The 24228-nt window shown below is 40.0% G+C and overlaps 1 protein-coding gene across 1 annotated transcript; it reads left to right on the top strand.

The window, feature by feature from the left end:
- Positions 1-786: 786 nt before the first annotated feature.
- On the top strand, positions 787-20331 carry si:dkey-162h11.3 (serine-rich adhesin for platelets). The gene is made up of 15 exons (XM_053677358.1): positions 787-927; positions 1908-1941; positions 2119-2175; positions 2331-2909; positions 8577-13913; positions 14235-14362; positions 14929-14990; positions 15099-15223; positions 15497-16302; positions 16539-16603; positions 16874-17049; positions 17235-17347; positions 18097-18161; positions 18282-18457; positions 19261-20331. The coding sequence occupies exons 3-15, from the start codon at positions 2142-2144 to the stop codon at positions 19350-19352; spliced, it is 7758 nt and encodes a 2585-aa protein (XP_053533333.1). The 5' UTR covers positions 787-927; positions 1908-1941; positions 2119-2141; the 3' UTR covers positions 19353-20331.
- The last annotated feature ends 3897 nt before the right edge of the window (positions 20332-24228 follow it).

Here is a 24228-nt window from a genome sequence, read left to right as displayed (position 1 = left end):
CACATTCATCCAAATAGGGAAAAAAAATTCACTGCAGTATATTTCAGTGTATTATTGTTAAGATGTGTAATCTGGAACCATATTCAGTTTTTATGAAAGATCTGATTAAAGGTTGTGGGGGGGGGGGGGGGGGGGGTATATAACATATACGGAAATAAGTTTTGAATTATTAAAATAATCTTAAATTGCAGCACCTGGATAAACCTGCTGATTTTTGCAGCCACCATGTCGTCCTTCTTTACTGTCACATTCATAGCATTAAAAAAGTACTATTAGTGGTACATCAGGGGCTAATGGAAATCTTTAATTGGTCCATCTTGTCACTATCTATAGAATAAATGCTGATACACATCCAAGCCATTCAAGATTGTTGTTGATTAATTTTATCCCCAAAAACGAATCTATGCTGAAATGATGAAAAACAAGTAATGGAGAAATATGAGGGTTTATATATATATATATATATATATATATATATATATATATATATATATATATATATATATATATATATATATATATATATATATATATGTAGCATTAAAGCCTCTTTTTCATATAATTTACTTTTCATTAAAAAATTTCAGCTTGTGACAAATTCTCAAGATTTGAAGCTATGTCATTTGCTTCCTTGAGTAAGATGACAGTGGAATGCTGTTTCGTAACGCAAATTCCATCCAAGACAATAGACAAACATAAACGTATCTCAAGTTTCTGTGATGAGATAAAAACCAATGACCGATATCATCTCCCAATCTGCATCACAGGAAAAAAATTCATCATGGAGACACATAGTCTATAAAAACCCCAAACCAAGACAGCATTGCTTTAGTATTTGAATTTTCGGACTATGACACTGACCTGAGACTGACGACTTTAATTTATAGAACTCTAACTTGACACTTACAAAGATTACAGAGCAGCTGGGTGAGTTTAACATCTTGCATATTAATTCAAGATAAAAGTAATAGCTGTGTTTATATCCATGAAAATAATTGTCATAAATTATCTTATTTTCATCAGTTTAGCATTAAACTGACTCTAAGAAAATGTTTTGTTGTATATTTAAATGTTATTTTCTGTTTTGCACTTGTTTTATCAAATGAGTTATTTCATTGTGTGATTCTAGATATAAAGTTTATTTTAGATGTGATTCAGATTCCTTAAAAAGCAGAGACACACAGCTAAATTGAAAAATTTGATAGAAATTACTTAGGTTTAATAATTCACATAATAATGTGCATTCTTTGCATTTCCTTAACAAGATATTCAAAGGGGGTGTCACTCAAAATTATCTTTACTATATATCTGTGTGTATTTCATTTAATCATATGTGATCTGACAATTGTATCATTGTTGTATCAAGAAATGACATTTTTCATGTCAGTATTCATTATTTCTTTGGGCCCCCTATGGCCCTATGCTAAACGGTGCATAGGGCCCGCTATGGCCCTAAGTTAAATGGTGCACGGGGCCTCCTATGGCCCTAAGATAAATGGTGCACAGGGCCCCCTATGGCCCTATGCTAAATGGTGCACTTGCAATCTTGGTGTCTTCCAGACTCTATCACAGGACACATAATTTACCTAATCATACTCTAATCTCTAAGCAAATTAAGAAACATTTTTTATTAAAAGATTTAATGAAAAATTGTGTGTGATACACATATACTGTATATAATATAGTGATACGTATTTAAGCTCTTAGATGTAGCAAAAGGCAAATACATTATTCAAATCAGTACATAATAATGAGTACACATATATTCTGTGGATTTCATTCTTAAAATGTTTATTTATTAAATAAATATCTTTACATAAATATAAATATCTTTATCTTTAGGCAGGGAGTTTCTAGAGCATTGTGAAAAACTTCCCAGACTGATTTAGATGTTAATATCTTTTCAGAAGAAAAGACACAAGAGCTTTCAGAAAACATTAGGTAAAAAATGGTATTCAAATATTAATATGAGACTGTGATTGCTTAGCAATGTATAAAACGCTGTTGAATGCAGATTATGAAAATAACATAATAACCCAACAGAACATAATGTGATCTAAAGAAAACAGCTTTTGATTCCTAAAGATTGTATAATAATTCATGCAATATCTTTTTAAGGGTATTATTGGAAAACAATCAGGATGAAGACAAAGGAATTGAAAGTGTTAATACTGAGTAAGTTTTTGAGCCAGGCTGATGTTTTTCACGCTTAACATTTCACCCATAATTTATTATTGCAGATTTTGTATGATATAATAATAATACTAATAATACTACTAATACTACTAATAATAATAACAATAATAATAATAATATCTCTTGTACTACAGGTGCCATTCTGCAAATTTCATTTGTGCAATCAACACTGGGAAACTCAACAGAATCTCCCGCTGTCACATCTTCAACATCACCAAGTTCGTCTACTGGAACAGAAGCAGAGACAACACTGGGAACCTCAACAGGTCTTAGTGAAACATCAGAATCCCCCGCTGTCACATCTTCAACATCACCAAGTTCGTCTACTGGAACAGAAGCAGAGACAACACTGGGAACCTCAACAGGTCTTAGTGAAACATCAGAATCCCCCGCTGTCACACCTTCAACGTCACCAAGTTCGTCTACTGGAACAGAAGCAGAAACAACACTGGGAACCTCAACAGGTCTTAGTGAAACATCAGAATCCCCCGCTGTCACATCTTCAACGTCACCAAGTTCGTCTACTGGAACAGAAGCAGAAACAACACTGGGAACCTCAACAGGTCTTAGTGAAACATCAGAATCTCCCACTGTAACATCTTCAACGTCACCAAGTTCGTCTACTGGAACAGAAGCAGAGACAACACTGGGAACCTCAACAGGTCTTAGTGAAACATCAGAATCCCCCGCTGTCACACCTTCAACGTCACCAAGTTCGTCTACTGGAACAGAAGCAGAGACAACACTGGGAACCTCAACAGGTCTTAGTGAAACATCAGAATCTCCCGCTGTCACATCTTCAACATCACCAAGTTCGTCTACTGGAACAGAAGCAGAGACAACACTGGGAACCTCAACAGGTCTTAGTGAAACATCAGAATCTCCCGCTGTCACATCTTCAACGTCACCAAGTTCGTCTACTGGAACAGAAGCAGAAACAACACTGGGAACCTCAACAGGTCTTAGTGAAACATCAGAATCTCCCGCTGTCACATCTTCAACGTCACCAAGTTCGTCTACTGGAACAGAAGCAGAAACAACACTGGGAACCTCAACTAGTCTTAGTGAAACATCAGAATCTCCCGCTGTCACATCTTCAACGTCACCAAGTTCGTCTACTGGAACAGAAGCAGAGACAACACTGGGAACCTCAACAGGTGTTAGTGAAACATCAGAATCTCCCGCTGTCACATCTTCAACGTCACCAAGATCGTCTACTGGAACAGAAGCAGAGACAACACTGGGAACCTCAACAGGTCTTAGTGAAACATCAGAATCTCCCGCTGTCACATCTTCAACGTCACCAAGTTCGTCTACTGGAACAGAAGCAGAAACAACACTGGGAACCTCAACTAGTCTTAGTGAAACATCAGAATCTCCCGCTGTCACACCTTCAACGTCACCAAGTTCGTCTACTGGAACAGAAGCAGAAACAACACTGGGAACCTCAACAGGTCTTAGTGAAACATCAGAATCCCCCGCTGTCACATCTTCAACGTCACCAAGTTCGTCTACTGGAACAGAAGCAGAAACAACACTGGGAACCTCAACTAGTCTTAGTGAAACATCAGAATCTCCCGCTGTCACATCTTCAACGTCACCAAGTTCGTCTACTGGAACAGAAGCAGAAACAACACTGGGAACCTCAACAGGTCTTAGTGAAACATCAGAATCCCCCGCTGTCACACCTTCAACGTCACCAAGTTCGTCTACTGGAACAGAAGCTGAAACAACACTGGGAACCTCAACTAGTCTTAGTGAAACATCAGAATCTCCCGCTGTCACATCTTCAACGTCACCAAGTTCGTCTACTGGAACAGAAGCAGAAACAACACTGGGAACCTCAACAGGTCTTAGTGAAACATCAGAATCTCCCGCTGTCACATCTTCAACGTCACCAAGTTCGTCTACTGTAACAGAAGCAGAAACAACACTGGGAACCTCAACTAGTCTTAGTGAAACATCAGAAACTCCCGCTGTCACACCTTCAACATCACCAAGTTCGTCTACTGGAACAGAAGCAGAAACAACACTGGGAACCTCAACAGGTCTTAGTGAAACATCAGAATCTCCCACTGTAACATCTTCAACGTCACCAAGTTCGTCTACTGGAACAGAAGCAGAGACAACACTGGGAACCTCAACAGGTCTTAGTGAAACATCAGAATCCCCCGCTGTCACACCTTCAACGTCACCAAGTTCGTCTACTGGAACAGAAGCAGAGACAACACTGGGAACCTCAACAGGTCTTAGTGAAACATCAGAATCTCCCTCTGTCACATCTTCAACGTCACCAAGTTCGTCTACTGGAACAGAAGCAGAGACAACACTGGGAACCTCAACAGGTCTTAGTGAAACATCAGAATCTCCCGCTGTCACATCTTCAACGTCACCAAGTTCGTCTACTGGAACAGAAGCAGAAACAACACTGGGAACCTCAACAGGTCTTAGTGAAACATCAGAATCTCCCGCTGTCACATCTTCAACGTCACCAAGTTCGTCTACTGGAACAGAAGCAGAAACAACACTGGGAACCTCAACTAGTCTTAGTGAAACATCAGAATCTCCCGCTGTCACATCTTCAACGTCACCAAGTTCGTCTACTGGAACAGAAGCAGAGACAACACTGGGAACCTCAACAGGTGTTAGTGAAACATCAGAATCTCCCGCTGTCACATCTTCAACGTCACCAAGTTCGTCTACTGGAACAGAAGCAGAGACAACACTGGGAACCTCAACAGGTCTTAGTGAAACATCAGAATCTCCCGCTGTCACATCTTCAACGTCACCAAGTTCGTCTACTGGAACAGAAGCAGAAACAACACTGGGAACCTCAACTAGTCTTAGTGAAACATCAGAATCTCCCGCTGTCACACCTTCAACGTCACCAAGTTCGTCTACTGGAACAGAAGCAGAAACAACACTGGGAACCTCAACAGGTCTTAGTGAAACATCAGAATCCCCCGCTGTCACACCTTCAACGTCACCAAGTTCGTCTACTGGAACAGAAGCTGAAACAACACTGGGAACCTCAACTAGTCTTAGTGAAACATCAGAATCTCCCGCTGTCACATCTTCAACGTCACCAAGTTCGTCTACTGGAAGAGAAGCAGAAACAACACTGGGAACCTCAACAGGTCTTAGTGAAACATCAGAATCTCCCGCTGTCACATCTTCAACGTCACCAAGTTCGTCTACTGGAACAGAAGCAGAGACAACACTGGGAACCTCAACAGGTCTTAGTGAAACATCAGAATCCCCCGCTGTCACATCTTCAACGTCACCAAGTTCGTCTACTGGAACAGAAGCAGAAACAACACTGGGAACCTCAACTAGTCTTAGTGAAACATCAGAATCCCCCGCTGTCACACCTTCAACGTCACCAAGTTCGTCTACTGGAACAGAAGCAGAAACAACACTGGGAACCTCAACAGGTCTTAGTGAAACATCAGAATCCCCCGCTGTCACATCTTCAACGTCACCAAGTTCGTCTACTGGAACAGAAGCAGAAACAACACTGGGAACCTCAACTAGTCTTAGTGAAACATCAGAATCCCCCGCTGTCACATCTTCAACGTCACCAAGTTCGTCTACTGGAACAGAAGCAGAAACAACACTGGGAACCTCAACAGGTCTTAGTGAAACATCAGAATCTCCCGCTGTCACATCTTCAACGTCACCAAGTTCGTCTACTGGAACAGAAGCAGAGACAACACTGGGAACCTCAACAGGTCTTAGTGAAACATCAGAATCCCCCGCTGTCACATCTTCAACATCACCAAGTTCGTCTACTGGAACAGAAGCAGAGACAACACTGGGAACCTCAACTAGTCTTAGTGAAACATCAGAATCTCCCTGCCTGTCACATCTTCAACGTCACCAAGTTCGTCTACTGGAACAGAAGCAGAGACAACACTGGGAACCTCAACAGGTCTTAGTGAAACATCAGAATCCCCCGCTGTCACATCTTCAACGTCACCAAGTTCGTCTACTGGAACAGAAGCAGAAACAACACTGGGAACCTCAACAGGTCTTAGTGAAACATCAGAATCCCCCGCTGTCACATCTTCAACGTCACCAAGTTCGTCTACTGGAACAGAAGCAGAGACAACACTGGGAACCTCAACAGGTCTTAGTGAAACATCAGAATCTCCCACTGTCACATCTTCAACGTCACCAAGTTCGTCTACTGGAACAGAAGCAGAGACAACACTGGGAACCTCAACAGGTCTTAGTGAAACATCAGAATCTCCCGCTGTCACATCTTCAACGTCACCAAGTTCGTCTACTGGAACAGAAGCAGAAACAACACTGGGAACCTCAACAGGTCTTAGTGAAACATCAGAATCCCCCGCTGTCACATCTTCAACGTCACCAAGTTCGTCTACTGGAACAGAAGCAGAGACAACACTGGGAACCTCAACAGGTCTTAGTGAAACATCAGAATCCCCCGCTGTCACATCTTCAACGTCACCAAGTTCGTCTACTGGAACAGAAGCAGAAACAACACTGGGAACCTCAACAGGTCTTAGTGAAACATCAGAATCTCCCGCTGTCACATCTTCAACGTCACCAAGTTCGTCTACTGGAACAGAAGCAGAGACAACACTGGGAACCTCAACAGGTCTTAGTGAAACATCAGAATCCCCCGCTGTCACATCTTCAACGTCACCAAGTTCGTCTACTGGAACAGAAGCAGAAACAACACTGGGAACCTCAACAGGTCTTAGTGAAACATCAGAATCCCCCGCTGTCACACCTTCAACGTCACCAAGTTCGTCTACTGGAACCGAAGCAGAAACAACACTGGGAACCTCAACAGGTCTTAGTGAAACATCAGAATCCCCCGCTGTCACACCTTCAACGTCACCAAGTTCGTCTACTGGAACAGAAGCAGAAACAACACTGGGAACCTCAACAGGTCTTAGTGAAACATCAGAATCCCCCGCTGTCACATCTTCAACGTCACCAAGTTCGTCTACTGGAACAGAAGCAGAAACAACACTGGGAACCTCAACTAGTCTTAGTGAAACATCAGAATCCCCCGCTGTCACATCTTCAACGTCACCAAGTTCGTCTACTGGAACAGAAGCAGAAACAACACTGGGAACCTCAACAGGTCTTAGTGAAACATCAGAATCCCCCGCTGTCACACCTTCAACGTCACCAAGTTCGTCTACTGGAACAGAAGCAGAAACAACACTGGGAACCTCAACAGGTCTTAGTGAAACATCAGAATCCCCCGCTGTCACATCTTCAACGTCACCAAGTTCGTCTACTGGAACAGAAGCAGAAACAACACTGGGAACCTCAACTAGTCTTAGTGAAACATCAGAATCCCCCGCTGTCACATCTTCAACGTCACCAAGTTCGTCTACTGGAACAGAAGCAGAGACAACACTGGGAACCTCAACAGGTCTTAGTGAAACATCAGAATCTCCCGCTGTCACATCTTCAACGTCACCAAGTTCGTCTACTGGAACAGAAGCAGAAACAACACTGGGAACCTCAACAGGTCTTAGTGAAACATCAGAATCTCCCACTGTCACATCTTCAACGTCACCAAGTTCGTCTACTGGAACAGAAGCAGAGACAACACTGGGAACCTCAACAGGTCTTAGTGAAACATCAGAATCCCCCGCTGTCACATCTTCAACGTCACCAAGTTCGTCTACTGGAACAGAAGCAGAAACAACACTGGGAACCTCAACAGGTCTTAGTGAAACATCAGAATCCCCCGCTGTCACATCTTCAACGTCACCAAGTTCGTCTACTGGAACAGAAGCAGAAACAACACTGGGAACCTCAACAGGTCTTAGTGAAACATCAGAATCCCCCGCTGTCACACCTTCAACGTCACCAAGTTCGTCTACTGGAACAGAAGCAGAAACAACACTGGGAACCTCAACTAGTCTTAGTGAAACATCAGAATCTCCCGCTGTCACATCTTCAACGTCACCAAGTTCGTCTACTGGAACAGAAGCAGAGACAACACTGGGAACCTCAACAGGTCTTAGTGAAACATCAGAATCTCCCGCTGTCACATCTTCAACGTCACCAAGTTCGTCTACTGGAACAGAAGCAGAGACAACACTGGGAACCTCAACAGGTCTTAGTGAAACATCAGAATCTCCCGCTGTCACATCTTCAACGTCACCAAGTTCGTCTACTGGAACAGAAGCAGAAACAACACTGGGAACCTCAACTAGTCTTAGTGAAACATCAGAAACTCCCCGCTGTCACACCTTCAACGTCACCAAGTTCGTCTACTGGAACAGAAGCAGAGACAACACTGGGAACCTCAACAGGTCTTAGTGAAACATCAGAATCTCCCGCTGTCACATCTTCAACGTCACCAAGTTCGTCTACTGGAACAGAAGCAGAAACAACACTGGGAACCTCAACAGGTCTTAGTGAAACATCAGAATCTCCCGCTGTCACATCTTCAACGTCACCAAGTTCGTCTACTGGAACAGAAGCAGAAACAACACTGGGAACCTCAACAGGTCTTAGTGAAACATCAGAATCCCCCGCTGTCACACCTTCAACGTCACCAAGTTCGTCTACTGGAACAGAAGCAGAAACAACACTGGGAACCTCAACAGGTCTTAGTGAAACATCAGAATCTCCCACTGTCACATCTTCAACGTCACCAAGTTCGTCTACTGGAACAGAAGCAGAGACAACACTGGGAACCTCAACAGGTCTTAGTGAAACATCAGAATCCCCCGCTGTCACACCTTCAACGTCACCAAGTTCGTCTACTGGAACAGAAGCAGAAACAACACTGGGAACCTCAACTAGTCTTAGTGAAACATCAGAATCTCCCGCTGTCACATCTTCAACGTCACCAAGTTCGTCTACTGGAACAGAAGCAGAAACAACACTGGGAACCTCAACTAGTCTTAGTGAAACATCAGAATCTCCCGCTGTCACACCTTCAACGTCACCAAGTTCGTCTACTGGAACAGAAGCAGAAACAACACTGGGAACCTCAACAGGTCTTAGTGAAACATCAGAATCTCCCGCTGTCACATCTTCAACGTCACCAAGTTCGTCTACTGGAACAGAAGCAGAGACAACACTGGGAACCTCAACAGGTCTTAGTGAAACATCAGAATCTCCCGCTGTCACATCTTCAACGTCACCAAGTTCGTCTACTGGAACAGAAGCAGAAACAACACTGGGAACCTCAACAGGTCTTAGTGAAACATCAGAATCTCCCGCTGTCACATCTTCAACGTCACCAAGTTCGTCTACTGGAACAGAAGCAGAAACAACACTGGGAACCTCAACTAGTCTTAGTGAAACATCAGAAACTCCCGCTGTCACACCTTCAACGTCACCAAGTTCGTCTACTGGAACAGAAGCAGAAACAACACTGGGAACCTCAACTAGTCTTAGTGAAACATCAGAATCTCCCGCTGTCACATCTTCAACGTCACCAAGTTCGTCTACTGGAACAGAAGCAGAGACAACAGTGGGAACCTCAACAGGTGTTAGTGAAACATCAGAATCTCCCGCTGTCACATCTTCAACGTCACCAAGTTCGTCTACTGGAACAGAAGCAGAGACAACACTGGGAACCTCAACAGGTCTTAGTGAAACATCAGAATCTCCCGCTGTCACATCTTCAACATCACCAAGTTCGTCTACTGGAACAGAAGCAGAAACAACACTGGGAACCTCAACTAGTCTTAGTGAAACATCAGAAACTCCCGCTGTCACACCTTCAACATCACCAAGTTCGTCTACTGGAACAGAAGCAGAGACAACACTGGGAACCTCAACAGGTCTTAGTGAAACATCAGAATCCCCCGCTGTCACATCTTCAACGTCACCAAGTTCGTCTACTGGAACAGAAGCAGAAACAACACTGGGAACCTCAACAGGTCTTAGTGAAACATCAGAATCTCCCGCTGTCACATCTTCAACGTCACCAAGTTCGTCTACTGGAACAGAAGCAGAAACAACACTGGGAACCTCAACTAGTCTTAGTGAAACATCAGAAACTCCCGCTGTCACACCTTCAACGTCACCAAGTTCGTCTACTGGAACAGAAGCAGAGACAACACTGGGAACCTCAACAGGTCTTAGTGAAACATCAGAATCCCCCGCTGTCACATCTTCAACGTCACCAAGTTCGTCTACTGGAACCGAAGCAGAAACAACACTGGGAACCTCAACAGGTCTTAGTGAAACATCAGAATCCCCCGCTGTCACATCTTCAACGTCACCAAGTTCGTCTACTGGAACAGAAGCAGAAACAACACTGGGAACCTCAACAGGTCTTAGTGAAACATCAGAATCCCCCGCTGTCACACCTTCAACGTCACCAAGTTCGTCTACTGGAACAGAAGCAGAAACAACACTGGGAACCTCAACAGGTCTTAGTGAAACATCAGAATCCCCCGCTGTCACATCTTCAACGTCACCAAGTTCGTCTACTGGAACAGAAGCAGAAACAACACTGGGAACCTCAACAGGTCTTAGTGAAACATCAGAATCTCCCACTGTCACATCTTCAACGTCACCAAGTTCGTCTACTGGAACAGAAGCAGAGACAACACTGGGAACCTCAACAGGTCTTAGTGAAACATCAGAATCCCCGGCTGTCACATCTTCAACGTCACCAAGTTCGTCTACTGGAAGAGAAGCAGAAACAACACTGGGAACCTCAACAGGTCTTAGTGAAACATCAGAATCTCCCGCTGTCACACCTTCAACGTCACCAAGTTCGCCTACTGGAACAGAAGCAGAAACAACACTGGGAACCTCAACAGGTCTTAGTGAAACATCAGAATCTCCCGCTGTCACATCTTCAACGTCACCAAGTTCGTCTACTGGAACAGAAGCAGAAACAACACTGGGAACCTCAACAGGTCTTAGTGAAACATCAGAATCCCCCGCTGTCACACCTTCAACGTCACCAAGTTCGTCTACTGGAACAGAAGCTGAAACAACACTCGGAACCTCAACTAGTCTTAGTGAAACATCAGAATCTCCCGCTGTCACATCTTCAACGTCACCAAGTTCGTCTACTGGAACAGAAGCAGAAACAACACTGGGAACCTCAACAGGTCTTAGTGAAACATCAGAATCCCCCGCTGTCACATCTTCAACGTCACCAAGTTCGTCTACTGGAACAGAAGCAGAAACAACACTGGGAACCTCAACAGGTCTTAGTGAAACATCAGAATCTCCCACTGTCACATCTTCAACGTCACCAAGTTCGTCTACTGGAACAGAAGCAGAGACAACACTGGGAACCTCAACAGGTCTTAGTGAAACATCAGAATCCCCGGCTGTCACATCTTCAACGTCACCAAGTTCGTCTACTGGAAGAGAAGCAGAAACAACACTGGGAACCTCAACAGGTCTTAGTGAAACATCAGAATCTCCCGCTGTCACACCTTCAACGTCACCAAGTTCGTCTACTGGAACAGAAGCTGAAACAACACTCGGAACCTCAACAGGTCTTAGTGAAACATCAGAATCACCCGCTGTCACAACTTCAACGTCACCAAGTTCGTCTACTGGAACAGAAGCTGAAACAACACTCGGAACCTCAACTAGTCTTAGTGAAACATCAGAATCTCCCGCTGTCACATCTTCAACGTCACCAAGTTCGTCTACTGGAACAGAAGCAGAAACAACACTGGGAACCTCAACAGGTCTTAGTGAAACATCAGAATCTCCCGCTGTCACATCTTCAACGTCACCAAGTTTGTCTACTGGAACAGAAGCAGAAACAACACTGGGAACCTCAACTAGTCTTAGTGAAACATCAGAAACTCCCGCTGTCACACCTTCAACGTCACCAAGTTCGTCTACTGGAACAGAAGCAGAAACAACACTGGGAACCTCAACAGGTCTTAGTGAAACATCAGAATCTCCCGCTGTCACATCTTCAACGTCACCAAGTTCGTCTACTGGAACAGAAGCAGAAACAACACTGGGAACCTCAACTAGTCTTAGTGAAACATCAGAAACTCCCGCTGTCACACCTTCAACGTCACCAAGTTCGTCTACTGGAACCGAAGCAGAAACAACACTGGGAACCTCAACTAGTCTTAGTGAAACATCAGAATCCCCCGCTGTCACACCTTCAACGTCACCAAGTTCGTCTACTGGAACAGAAGCAGAAACAACACTGGGAACCTCAACAGGTCTTAGTGAAACATCAGAAACTCCCGCTGTCACACCTTCAACGTCACCAAGTTCGTCTACTGGAACAGAAGCAGAAACAACACTGGGAACCTCAACTAGTCTTAGTGAAACATCAGAATCCCCCGCTGTCACATCTTCAATGTCACCAAGTTCGTCTACTGGAACAGAAGCAGAAACAACACTGGGAACCTCAACTAGTCTTAGTGAAACATCAGAATCCCCCGCTGTCACATCTTCAACGTCACCAAGTTCGTCTACTGGAACAGAAGCAGAAACAACACTGGAAACCTCAACAGGTCTTAGTGAAACATCAGAATCTCCCGCTGTCACATCTTCAACGTCACCAAGTTCGTCTACTGGAACAGAAGCAGAAACAACACTGGGAACCTCAACAGGTCTTAGTGAAACATCAGAATCCCCCGCTGTCACATCTTCAACGTCACCAAGTTCGTCTACTGGAACAGAAGCAGAAACAACACTGGGAACCTCAACAGGTCTTAGTGAAACATCAGAAACTCCCGCTGTCACACCTTCAACGTCACCAAGTTCGTCTACTGGAACAGAAGCAGAAACAACACTGGGAACCTCAACAGGTCTTAGTGAAACATCAGAAACTCCCGCTGTCACACCTTCAACGTCACCAAGTTCGTCTACTGGAACAGAAGCAGAAACAACACTGGGAACCTCAACTAGTCTTAGTGAAACATCAGAATCCCCCGCTGTCACATCTTCAACGTCACCAAGTTCGTCTACTGGAACAGAAGCAGAAACAACACTGGGAACCTCAACTAGTCTTAGTGAAACATCAGAATCCCCCGCTGTCACATCTTCAACGTCACCAAGTTCGTCTACTGGAACAGAAGCAGAAACAACACTGGGAACCTCAACAGGTCTTAGTGAAACATCAGAATCCCCCGCTGTCACATCTTCAACGTCACCAAGTTCGTCTACTGGAACAGAAGCAGAAACAACACTGGGAACCTCAACAGGTCTTAGTGAAACATCAGAATCCCCCGCTGTCACATCTTCAACGTCACCAAGTTCGTCTACTGGAACAGAAGCAGAAACAACACTGGGAACCTCAACAGGTCTTAGTGAAACATCAGAATCCCCCACTGTCACATCTTCAACGTCACCAAGTTCGTCTACTGGAACAGAAGCAGAAACAACACTGGGAACCTCAACAGGTCTTAGTGAAACATCAGAATCTCCCGCTGTCACATCTTCAACGTCACCAAGTTCGTCTACTGGAACAGAAGCAGAAACAACACTGGGAACCTCAACTAGTCTTAGTGAAACATCAGAATCCCCCGCTGTCACATCTTCAACGTCACCAGGTGTTACATCAGAGTTACCATCAACTTCTACTTCAGAATCAACTAAAGCTATCACAGTGGAAACCTCAACAGGTGTTACATCAGAAAAACCATCAACTTCTGCTTCAGGATCAACTACAGCTTTCACACTAGAAACAACAGGTGTTACATCAGAGCCATCATCTGTTTCTTCATTATCAACTACAGGCATCACACAGCACACATCAACAGGTATTACACCAGAGCCACCATCTAGTACTCTTTCACGATCGACTACAGGCGTCACACAGCAAACATTAACAAGTGTTACATCGGAGTCACCATCTAGTACTCTTTCAACTACTGGAATCACACCAATAACATCAACAGTAGTCACTTCACAATCAATTCCAACTTCTCCTTCCAAATTAACTACAGGTATTACACTGGAATCTTCTAATTTAACATTCAATTATTTTTAGTTCACATATAATTTATCTTAGCATTCTTAAACCTTATATCTATTTGACATTTATATTTACTTATGTACTTTTCCCCTACCTGTTTTCACAGATGAATCTACAACAACAGCAGTTGACATACGGTTTATAAGCTTTACAACTGATGAAACATTTAATTCTACCCTCTCAGACCCATCTTCACCTGCCTTCAATGAACGAGCAATCCTTGTCAAAACAAAGGTCTGTCTCATTTATTAGAATGTACATGTAGTTTATGTGTACACATTGATTTGACATTTAAGTTATAACATTTATGTAATATCTATATAATCATCCCTGCATACTTTTTTCATTTATGGAGAGTAATGGGTTATTTTTTAACTAAGGTTTAGGATATTAAGATGTCGAGGATTGCAGAATCACTACAACATATTTACGTCTTCATGACCTTTGAAAGTGCATCTTGGTTTTGCTAATTTCATACATAACCAGTACTGTGTAAGTGTGTGAGTATTGCTGTAAATGTACATGAGGTCTATGTAAATGAGTTCAGCGGACCATAATCAAACTTAGAGCAGCATCTCAATTCAGCACAGTCATTTGATGCTTTGGTTATTAAATCAGCATTAACAAAATGTAATCTTTAAAAAAAAAAAGTCAAAACTGCCTTCTGGATAAGTTACAAAATCATTGTGGCAGTAATTCAGAGAATTTATGTAGGTTGTGATTGCCTAATGAAGATAGAGCCTTTAATAATGTCTTGCTCAAATGTTGAATCTTTACTTTAGTACTTTTTTTTTTTACAGCTTGAACCAATCGTAAAGAAAAATTTCAGCAACTTTATTAACCTAACAGTGATTCGTTTCAGGTGTGTATTGATCTCGCTTCTGCTCTATTTCTTTTAAATCCTATATGACTTTTCCATAAGCTATATGTTGCTGCTAAATTGTCTGCTTACATTTGTTCATCTGCATAGATCTGGATCAATCATCACAGATATGAATTTATACTACACAAATATAGGGGTTATTCCCACTGATGATGAAATCATTTTCACAATACGGACAGCAGATACAGGTTTTAACATAACAAACGTTTTTGGTAAGTATGAATCACACATTTATTTAAAGTTCAAATGGGAAAAGTAGCATTTAAACTTCTAATGGATATTTTGATTGTGAACTGCTGATTACTATAGGGGTTACCCTTGTGTGGCAGCTTTTTTATTTTTATTTTTCCAAATAGCCAATCTGGAGGTGACTCAGTTAAACTGAGTGCTGTCTTATTGTGAATTATACTAATATATGTAGCTTATATCTTTATTAAGTCTTTACTTGAGAAGAATGCTAATCCCACCTTTTATTTTAATTACAGTAACAAATTTAGCTACTACGACTACTATTCCAACCACACCAACTACAGCAAAAGTACCTACTACTATTAGTAGAACAAGTACTATTACTACCACCACCAGCAGCACAAAAACACCAACAATGACCACTACAACACTACGACCATCAACCACCACTACAACCACAATACTACGAACAACACCAACAACACTCACCACAACTACCATCACCACCACAACACCACAACCAAAAACCACCATCACAACAGCACAGCTGACAACAAAAACAACATCACCAACAACCACCACCAAACCATCACAATCAACAAGTATTATTACGACCACAGCAACACAACGACCAACAACCACCACCACAACAACACAGCTGACAACAAAATCAACATCACCAACAACCACCACCAAACCATCACAACCAACAACTATTACTACGACCACAACAACACAACGACCAACAACACTCACCACAACTACCATCACCACCACAACACCACAACCAAAAACCACCATCACAACAGCAAAGCTGACAACAAAAACAACATCACCAACAACCACGACCAAACCATCAGAACCAACAACTATTACTACGACCACAACAACACAGCGACCAACAACCACCACTACGACCACACAACCAACAACAACTACAACAACAACAACTACTACAACAACAACAACAACAACAGTTGCACCAACCCGTCCCCAACCAACTGTTGAGATGAATATTGGTCTCAAGGAACCTTATGTTCCAGCGCTTAGTGATTCTAAGAGTAATGAATTCAAAAAATTGGCTGCCATAGTGATTGCAGTGGTAAGTGTGAGACCGTCCACTGAAACTTAAATATTCAAAACCGAACGCTAAATATGTCATGCATTACATTTCACAATTGTGGTAAAAATCTAAGACACGAAATGTAAAGTTTGTCATAAAAACATACAAAAGGTTTTGTTTACTGACTATATAAAGAAACAGCAATAAAAGTTCTAATGGTAGTATAATAACACAAATATTTATTTATTTATTTATTTATTTATTTATTTTTTCAGTTGGATGAGATCTATAAAGTACTATACGGCCCTCGGTTCATCCGGACCATCGTCCTAGCCTTCAAGTGAGAATCAAATGCATAATTTACAATACATACATTTTTATAAATGCATATATCTTAGTTAACACAGTAGAAATTGGCTAAAACAGTATGTTATTGTCTGTCCTGTAATATTCATGCAGTTCCAACCCTAACTCATATAATTGTAATTCCAACCCTAATCGAGTTAAATTCAGAGATTGTTTAGACAGATTAGCATAGTAGCATAATAGTAGAAAGAGGTACTGCTAAAAAGTACAAGAATTTGATATTAACAAAGAATGTTTCCCTCAGACCTCTGGCCAGACGTGCAGCTGATAATACACAAGCAGATGTCCAGCTGGTATTCAATGAGAGCTCCACAAAACCTGTCCCAGCCGGTGATGAAATAGTGCAAATTCTGAAAAATGCTACAGAAAATAACAATACTAATACTAACTTATTTGATGCCACCACAATCACTCTCGTCAGTGAGTATACAGTATCTAAATTTATATATATGTGTATATATATATATATATATATATATATATATATATATATATATATATATATATATATATATATATATATATATATATATCAAACTCTGTATATGTACCCTATATATCTCCTACCAGATATTTGCATTCATACGCTATATTTCTCTTTCCAGATCAGCCATACAATATCCCTGTGCGATTCCGAACAAATGGCACTTTTGTTGCAGCTCTCTCAAATACTAGTTCCGATTTATTCATAAACAGATCAGTCATTATTCAACAAGGAGTAAGTAAGAAATCAGCACAAATTGGTTTACAGGATTACTTTTATACAGTCACAAAACAGAACCAGTCCCTTTCACAAATACAAGCAGAAATATACTATGGACTCTAATAATCACATTAACTTCCACAAACATAAATTACACAAATATGGGATACAATCACTAACGGGCACAACACACACAACAAATAAATGCAGAGACATTTGTATCTGTACCAACATTGTGAAAAGGTGGAGAATAAAAAATAAATATAAAAATAATACTTAGAAGCATATACAACATATATAGTTTTTACATTACTATTTTTAAGTAAATCTGTCATATTTATTTGTGAGCAGCATCAACTATATTTGTTAATGGGGACAGCTGCATTATTTTACCCAGTAAATAATCCACTCCACAATATTTGCTTTCAAAGACTATCCCAGAACAAGCCTACTAGAGCTTAACCTGGTCCTTTTACACCTATCTTGCATTTATTTTTAGAATGTGTTTTGATTTGTGATTATATACATTTGTGCACTTTGTACATGAGCTTGTGTTTGCGAAAGGTTTTGATGCTGTTTTCCCTGAATTTTTTAAATTTATATTTAATATTATTTTGATAGTAAAAATTAGAAGTACTGTATATATTAGCTTTCCCATTTTAAAGGTGTTCTACACATTTTCCAGCTTATTCGTCTTATGAGTAAAAAAATCAACTATTATCGACTATTGTACCTTTAAGCAAATGTTTCTGACCTGTTTGCAGCTTAAATCATTTTTCATTGAAGACTTCTTTAAAACATTCAGCATCTTAACCATGTCAAACTTCAGGTATTTATACTAGATGCATTTTGCATCACAGCATAATCATGTTCATATTTAAAACCAAAAGTCATTTTACACAGTTTTTTTTTTTTTTTTTACTAACTTGCTTTATCTTTGCCTGTCTAGCAATGGAGGTCCTAGAGCAAATTCAGATACAATTCTGAACTTCATGGATGTGGCTTTTGCCAGCTCTGGTGGACTTCCCAACATCACCCAAATTGGGCAAACTATGCTTAGAGCAGCCAGAAATAACAGCCTTCCCTTCACGATCTTCACCAATGACATCACAGTGAATGGCACACGTAAGTAGTATATACATGTATTATATAGGAAGAAATATTTATGTAAGAAATAAAACACTTAGGGATGTGCTATTACATAATAATAATGGCATGATAATCAGGGACAGGGTGGTGCGATGCAGCCCAGCACAAAACGGAGGTACAGTTACCAACCTGAAGTTATTTTAGTTTTGTTTATATATTTTCCAATAACAGCCTCTCTTGTAGTGCTTTTTTCTATTATACTACAGCAATTTAGCCAATGATTACAATTTGCAATTTATAAATCAATGATATGTCATACTCTTTAACCATTTATAGTAACATTTAAGGTTGTTGAGCGTCTGCAATACAAGTAGGTCTTGTTATCACTTACGTTATAGTAACTATAAAGTAAGTAAGTAATCCATCTTAGATTATGTGGAGCACTCGCCATACAAGTTCATGAGTAAAGTGTTACAGAAACAACAACATCTTAGAAAGAACGTATTAGGATAGTGCTGTGAGTTGAATTACAGGCAACATTACTGTCAGAACTGCTGTTATAGAGGCTTAAATTACACCTTCTGACCAATCAGAATTAAGAACTCAACAGCGCTGTGGTGTAATGATTTGTAACACTTTTGGGCATGTTATTTCAAGTGTGTGAACGCTCCAGTCATAAAATCACTACATCATGGTATACTGTCCAACTGATATGTCATCATGCTCCTGGTCCTAAGCTTTAGAGAACACACTTTTAATTTGTAATCAAAAACGAATAATTCTGCATTATTGTCATCATATATCTTATTATTTCTAACAATATATATTTTTTCCAACAGTAATATCAGCGAGTGTCGTCAGCAGCAAGATCAGTGTTTTCATGGCATGCTTCATGGTGACGGTGTCACTAGTGTTCACATCTTCCAGCTGATTCTAAACCACATCATCCATCATCAGAATGAGAACCTTGACCAGGTTTTACACTCCAGTTACTTTAATGAAGTTTTTCAATAATGTATATGCTCAAAAGGAATCTGTACAAGCCAACCTTTAAGCATGTGCAAAGATAGGGTTTGGTCACAGCTTTAATTATTTATGTAATTATGCTTATTGTTATGTAAGGTTGTGATGGCTGTTTTGTAAATGAGTCTTTGTATTTGAATCAATCCTGGAGCATAATCAGCAAATTTTTAAGCTAGTGGAAGTTTAACTGTCATGTGAAAACTCGGCCAGCTAAAACGGCAAAGGCACTGCGCTTCCATGTTGTGTATTATTCTATTATAGATCTAAGTTACTATTAGAATGTATACTTGCACACAAACGCACATACAAAAATTTGGCTTTGGTGAAGCATGTGACATTGCATGCCTGCTTTGGCTTAAAATACTTGCCATTATCTTTTTGTATGTGTCTTAAGCTACTATTTTAATCTAGATGGTCTTTTAAGCATGAATGAAATAAAGGAAACTGCTGTCTGTAAAACACAGAATACGTACAAAAGTGGTTTGACTAGTTTTAATACCTGCCTATCAGTGCTAACTCTGGTATGTTACTCAACAACTTTGTGTGACAAAGACAATTGTATATGCTCACATACTGTAATTTCAGTACAGCAATCAAAGAACTAGAACATTATTATCATTATATATAGCTGACTACTAGAAACTTGCACACTTTACAAAATTTTCATTTCTTGTTCCTGTATAATGTTCTCGGTGCTCTATGTATATTTATTTACTGCAGTGGGTATCTAGGTCCTTAAATTATGTATTTTATTGAAACCTGTTATGCTGTATTGTGCTTGCATTGACTGTAGCACTTCATATTTATAAATGCATAATGCAGCAGCTCTTCAGGTCCAATTATGTACCTTAAATGAATTAAATAAAAATTTAAATACACTATACTCACACGTCTTGATGAATGTACCTTTTGTTCTAAAAAAATGCATGCGATCATCACCAAAATCAATCAAAACCGATCAAGATCATCAATAATTTATTGTTTCTGGAATTTCTTTTAAACTATTCAAAATACACGAGGTTCCTTTTCTGGAATAACTTCTTACTAACTTTGAAGCACTCAGTTGTACAAAAAAAAATAAATATTACCAAATGCTTAGATTGTTGTGCAATTTGTACAGTTATTTTATTTATTTCATTTTAGCAATTTCATTAGATTTTTTTTTAAAATACTCAGTGTTTTGTCATTTTGTGTTTTGTAAACCTTCCTGTTAGCACACAATGGTAGCCTACTAATACGCCTTTTGTCATGTATATTCTATTGTCTCTACATTGTTAGAAAGAAATTCAAAGTTAAAGTTCAGCTAGGTCAAATTTAACCCCACAACTTCACAATCCTTAGAAGCGTGTTCCGATATAAGCACGAGGGCGAGGCTGTGCCGTCTAAATTCTGAGAAAAACAAAATGAAGAAATGGCTTACTGTTACTAACTTTATTTTCACTCTGTTCCCTATAAATTCACGACACCAGAACTGAACTACTACTGACTGAACTACTACTGAAATTTTCCCTTATCTTTTTAGCCTTATAATGTCCTTGGGTATATTGAGCTTAACATATTGGTATCAATCACTTAAAAAAACACCAAGTCTTGGTGTTTAGTAATCTTCTCTCAAAATGGTGTGACTTTTGTTCACCTAAAATCAAACAAATCATCTTATTTTCGACTTTGAATCAGTTTTCTCCTACATGTCTCGGTGAAGTAACTCTTGTTGCTATGTTGTGGCTTAACACAAGCGGAAAAAAAACATTCCCCGTGTCACTGTGACGCGGGAAATTTATTTGCATTGAAAACAATGACAAGATCATATCATGCCCAGTGAAACATGTTTAACCTTTTGTTTTTACCCTGTCTCTACACTTCTGCACACTATTTCCTCCATTCCTTTGTCTTACACACACCTTCTGGATTTACCCTTACTTCACCTGGAGATTTCTGATGAACATAACCTGATGTTGTTGATAATTATTCAGTAATCAATCATCAACACGCACTGAGTCTTTATTGCTATATAATTGCATAAAATGCTGTTTCCATATTAATTAATTACTAGTTACCAAAGCAATAGTCTACCATAGCTACAATGTAGGAAGCTGCAAAGCAATATAAGATTAAGATAAGGAGTGCTGGACATCTGCGAGTCTCGAAAAGGGAGTTCTAGGTTGTTTCAAGGTCCGATGTGCAGACACTCAACTACAAAACATGTTTATCTCCCACAGAAGAGAGATGAGAAACATTCTGCGCGAATCTACATGGCATGACCTTACATAGTATCTATCTGATACTGCAAATACACATAGTACAGAGAAAGAATAACAAATTATCTTACAGGATCAATCCAAAAATTTTATCAGTTCTTCTGTTGGTTACAATGATAATTCCATATAAATCCTACAAACATTCAATCATTTGTTCATAACATATTGTGCCAATGAGAATCGCGAAAGGAGGGACAAGATGAAACCATAATGCCACCTAGTGGCAGAGTCAAAAGAAATTACAATATCTAATTTGACATTAATTTTAAAATGATATTTTTCCACTATTTACATTTATGTAGATATACTGTCAGTGGAATAATGAAATATAGTTCCTTGTTCAATTTAAGTGAGTTTTTAATCATAAAATCATAAAATTGTTATCATTCAGCCTTCACAATCCAATCACATCCCAAAGACGTTCAGCCCAATTATCCTGTGTCACCTTTTGGGAAATAAAATTGGTTAAGATTTCCAGTTTACATTGTCTTTAAACCGATTTTATAGCAGAGGTTTCGTGCTGCTTGTTTGGATTTCGTTTTCCCCATGGATTAGTGTAGATATAACTGACTACAGCTCAGAAGTCACTTACTGCTTTTATCACAGGAGAAACAACACTACAGCTCTGTTTATGACACTGTTCATTTGAAAAACACCCAACTGAACACTGTACATCCATATTTAGAACAAATCGGTTCACGCATACCAACTGTACAACTGTCCCAACATGATAAATCAGGCTGGTTCTTCAAATCTGGCCTGAGAGGTCTACTGTCCTGCAGGGTTTACCTCCAACCTCAAACTAGCAATGTTTAAGGCAGAATGCTACTATAGAGGACTTATTTCTATGAAAATTTCAGGTTCGTATCTGGTCCCCCACCAGAGATATTCAACCCGAAAGTGAGGGGAAATTTTTAAAAATTGCACTTTCACAACCCCTTGAAAAAATAAAAATAAGAGAAATCTCAAACCTGAAATGTTCTGCATGCACACTATACTTACCTAGGTACCCCATGAAAAATAAATTCTGAGACTCGAACCTTTCCCATTATAAATTGACCCTAAAAGTGGAACTGTGAGCAATCTTGAGCATTACATTTGGATTTAAGTTCTAAGTCTAAGGAACAAGAATGGGTAAAAATGTTTATATACTGTATATACATGTAATGTGCTCTAGAGATCAGCTTTTGTTACAAGGAGGATATTGAGGTTTTTGTAAACAGCTGTGTAACCAAAATTTGTTGTGTGCCATGACACGAAGATGGCCGTCATAGTTAAACCAAGAATATATATATATATATATATATATATATATATATATATATATATATATATATATATATATTAAACTGTTGATTTTGCAATGCCAATACATAGAGGTAATCGCTCAAAAAAATTTTAAAATTAAAAACGGTAAAGCAATCCGCATTGGACCATTTGAGATGGAATGACCCATGTTCAAATGAACAAGATCTCATGTCATCCTGTGAATCAGCTTTCAAAGCAGCATTGGTTAAGCACCCCTTGCTGCTATCGTTTGTCTTTTACGGAAATACTGTTTATTTTATATGATATGGATACAGAGGGAGAAAAATGCACCAAAACGGTTTAATGTGAACCAGGAAATTCATTGTCTTTACACAAAAGGTACATAGGCACCCTATTGTAATTCTACCTTCTTCTTCTTTTTCTGGATAGGGTGTCTATGTCAGCCCATAAAACTGTCTGGTAAAAAGTTATGAAATTTGGCACAGTTCTTGGGGAGGGTCTAAGGAATATTCTGACCAAATGTGGACCAAGTGCTGCTAACACTCTAGCACCACAATCGGGTCAAATTTCTGCCTAATTTGGAAGTATGTTTAACGTACAGTTCAACGCACCCTATCTTAATTTCTGCCTAATTAGATTTTCCACAATCATTTTGGCAGACATCATCTTTTGAAGACTCCAAATGGTTTGCCCATAATTGGCCAACAAATCTGACCACCAAAAGCCACCAAACAGGGTGTGAGGCTGTATATCAGCAATGACTTTGCACACTGATCCAATCTTGGCAGGCTTCTTCAGGAGACTTGAGACTATTGAAAAAAAATTCTGGCCAGCACCACCTAACTGTCTAAAGTTACAATAGCATGCTAAAAATACTTTTAATGCATCTAAGTGCCATTTTTGCTACACCTCCTACAGATTTTTTCCAATCTTCAACCAATTTGGCTCACATAATGTTGAGACCTGTCTAAACAACTGTCTACTGCCATTCTAGTCATTGACTGTGCTATTATACAGACAACACATGACTTGCAGGATTTAATATCAAATAGCATTTTTATCAAGCATTTTCCAATAATAAAAAAGAAAGACAGGTACGTATAAAACAGGTATATGTTTGGTGCAGGTATTTGCACAAAGTGGGAAAAAAAGGACCAGTCCGATAAGAAAAATACTTCAGGTCAGAGCAGTAGCAATCATGACCACAAGTCAGAGTAGCAACAGATAACACCACATGCCATAGCAGTAGTGGCAGCT

The sequence above is a fragment of the Ictalurus punctatus genome, chromosome 29 (assembly GCF_001660625.3).
Source record: "Ictalurus punctatus breed USDA103 chromosome 29, Coco_2.0, whole genome shotgun sequence".
In the NCBI taxonomy this organism is placed as follows: Eukaryota; Metazoa; Chordata; class Actinopteri; order Siluriformes; family Ictaluridae; genus Ictalurus; species Ictalurus punctatus.
Note: the sequence above shows the minus strand (reverse complement) of the source record. Positions and strands in the feature narration are given on the sequence as shown.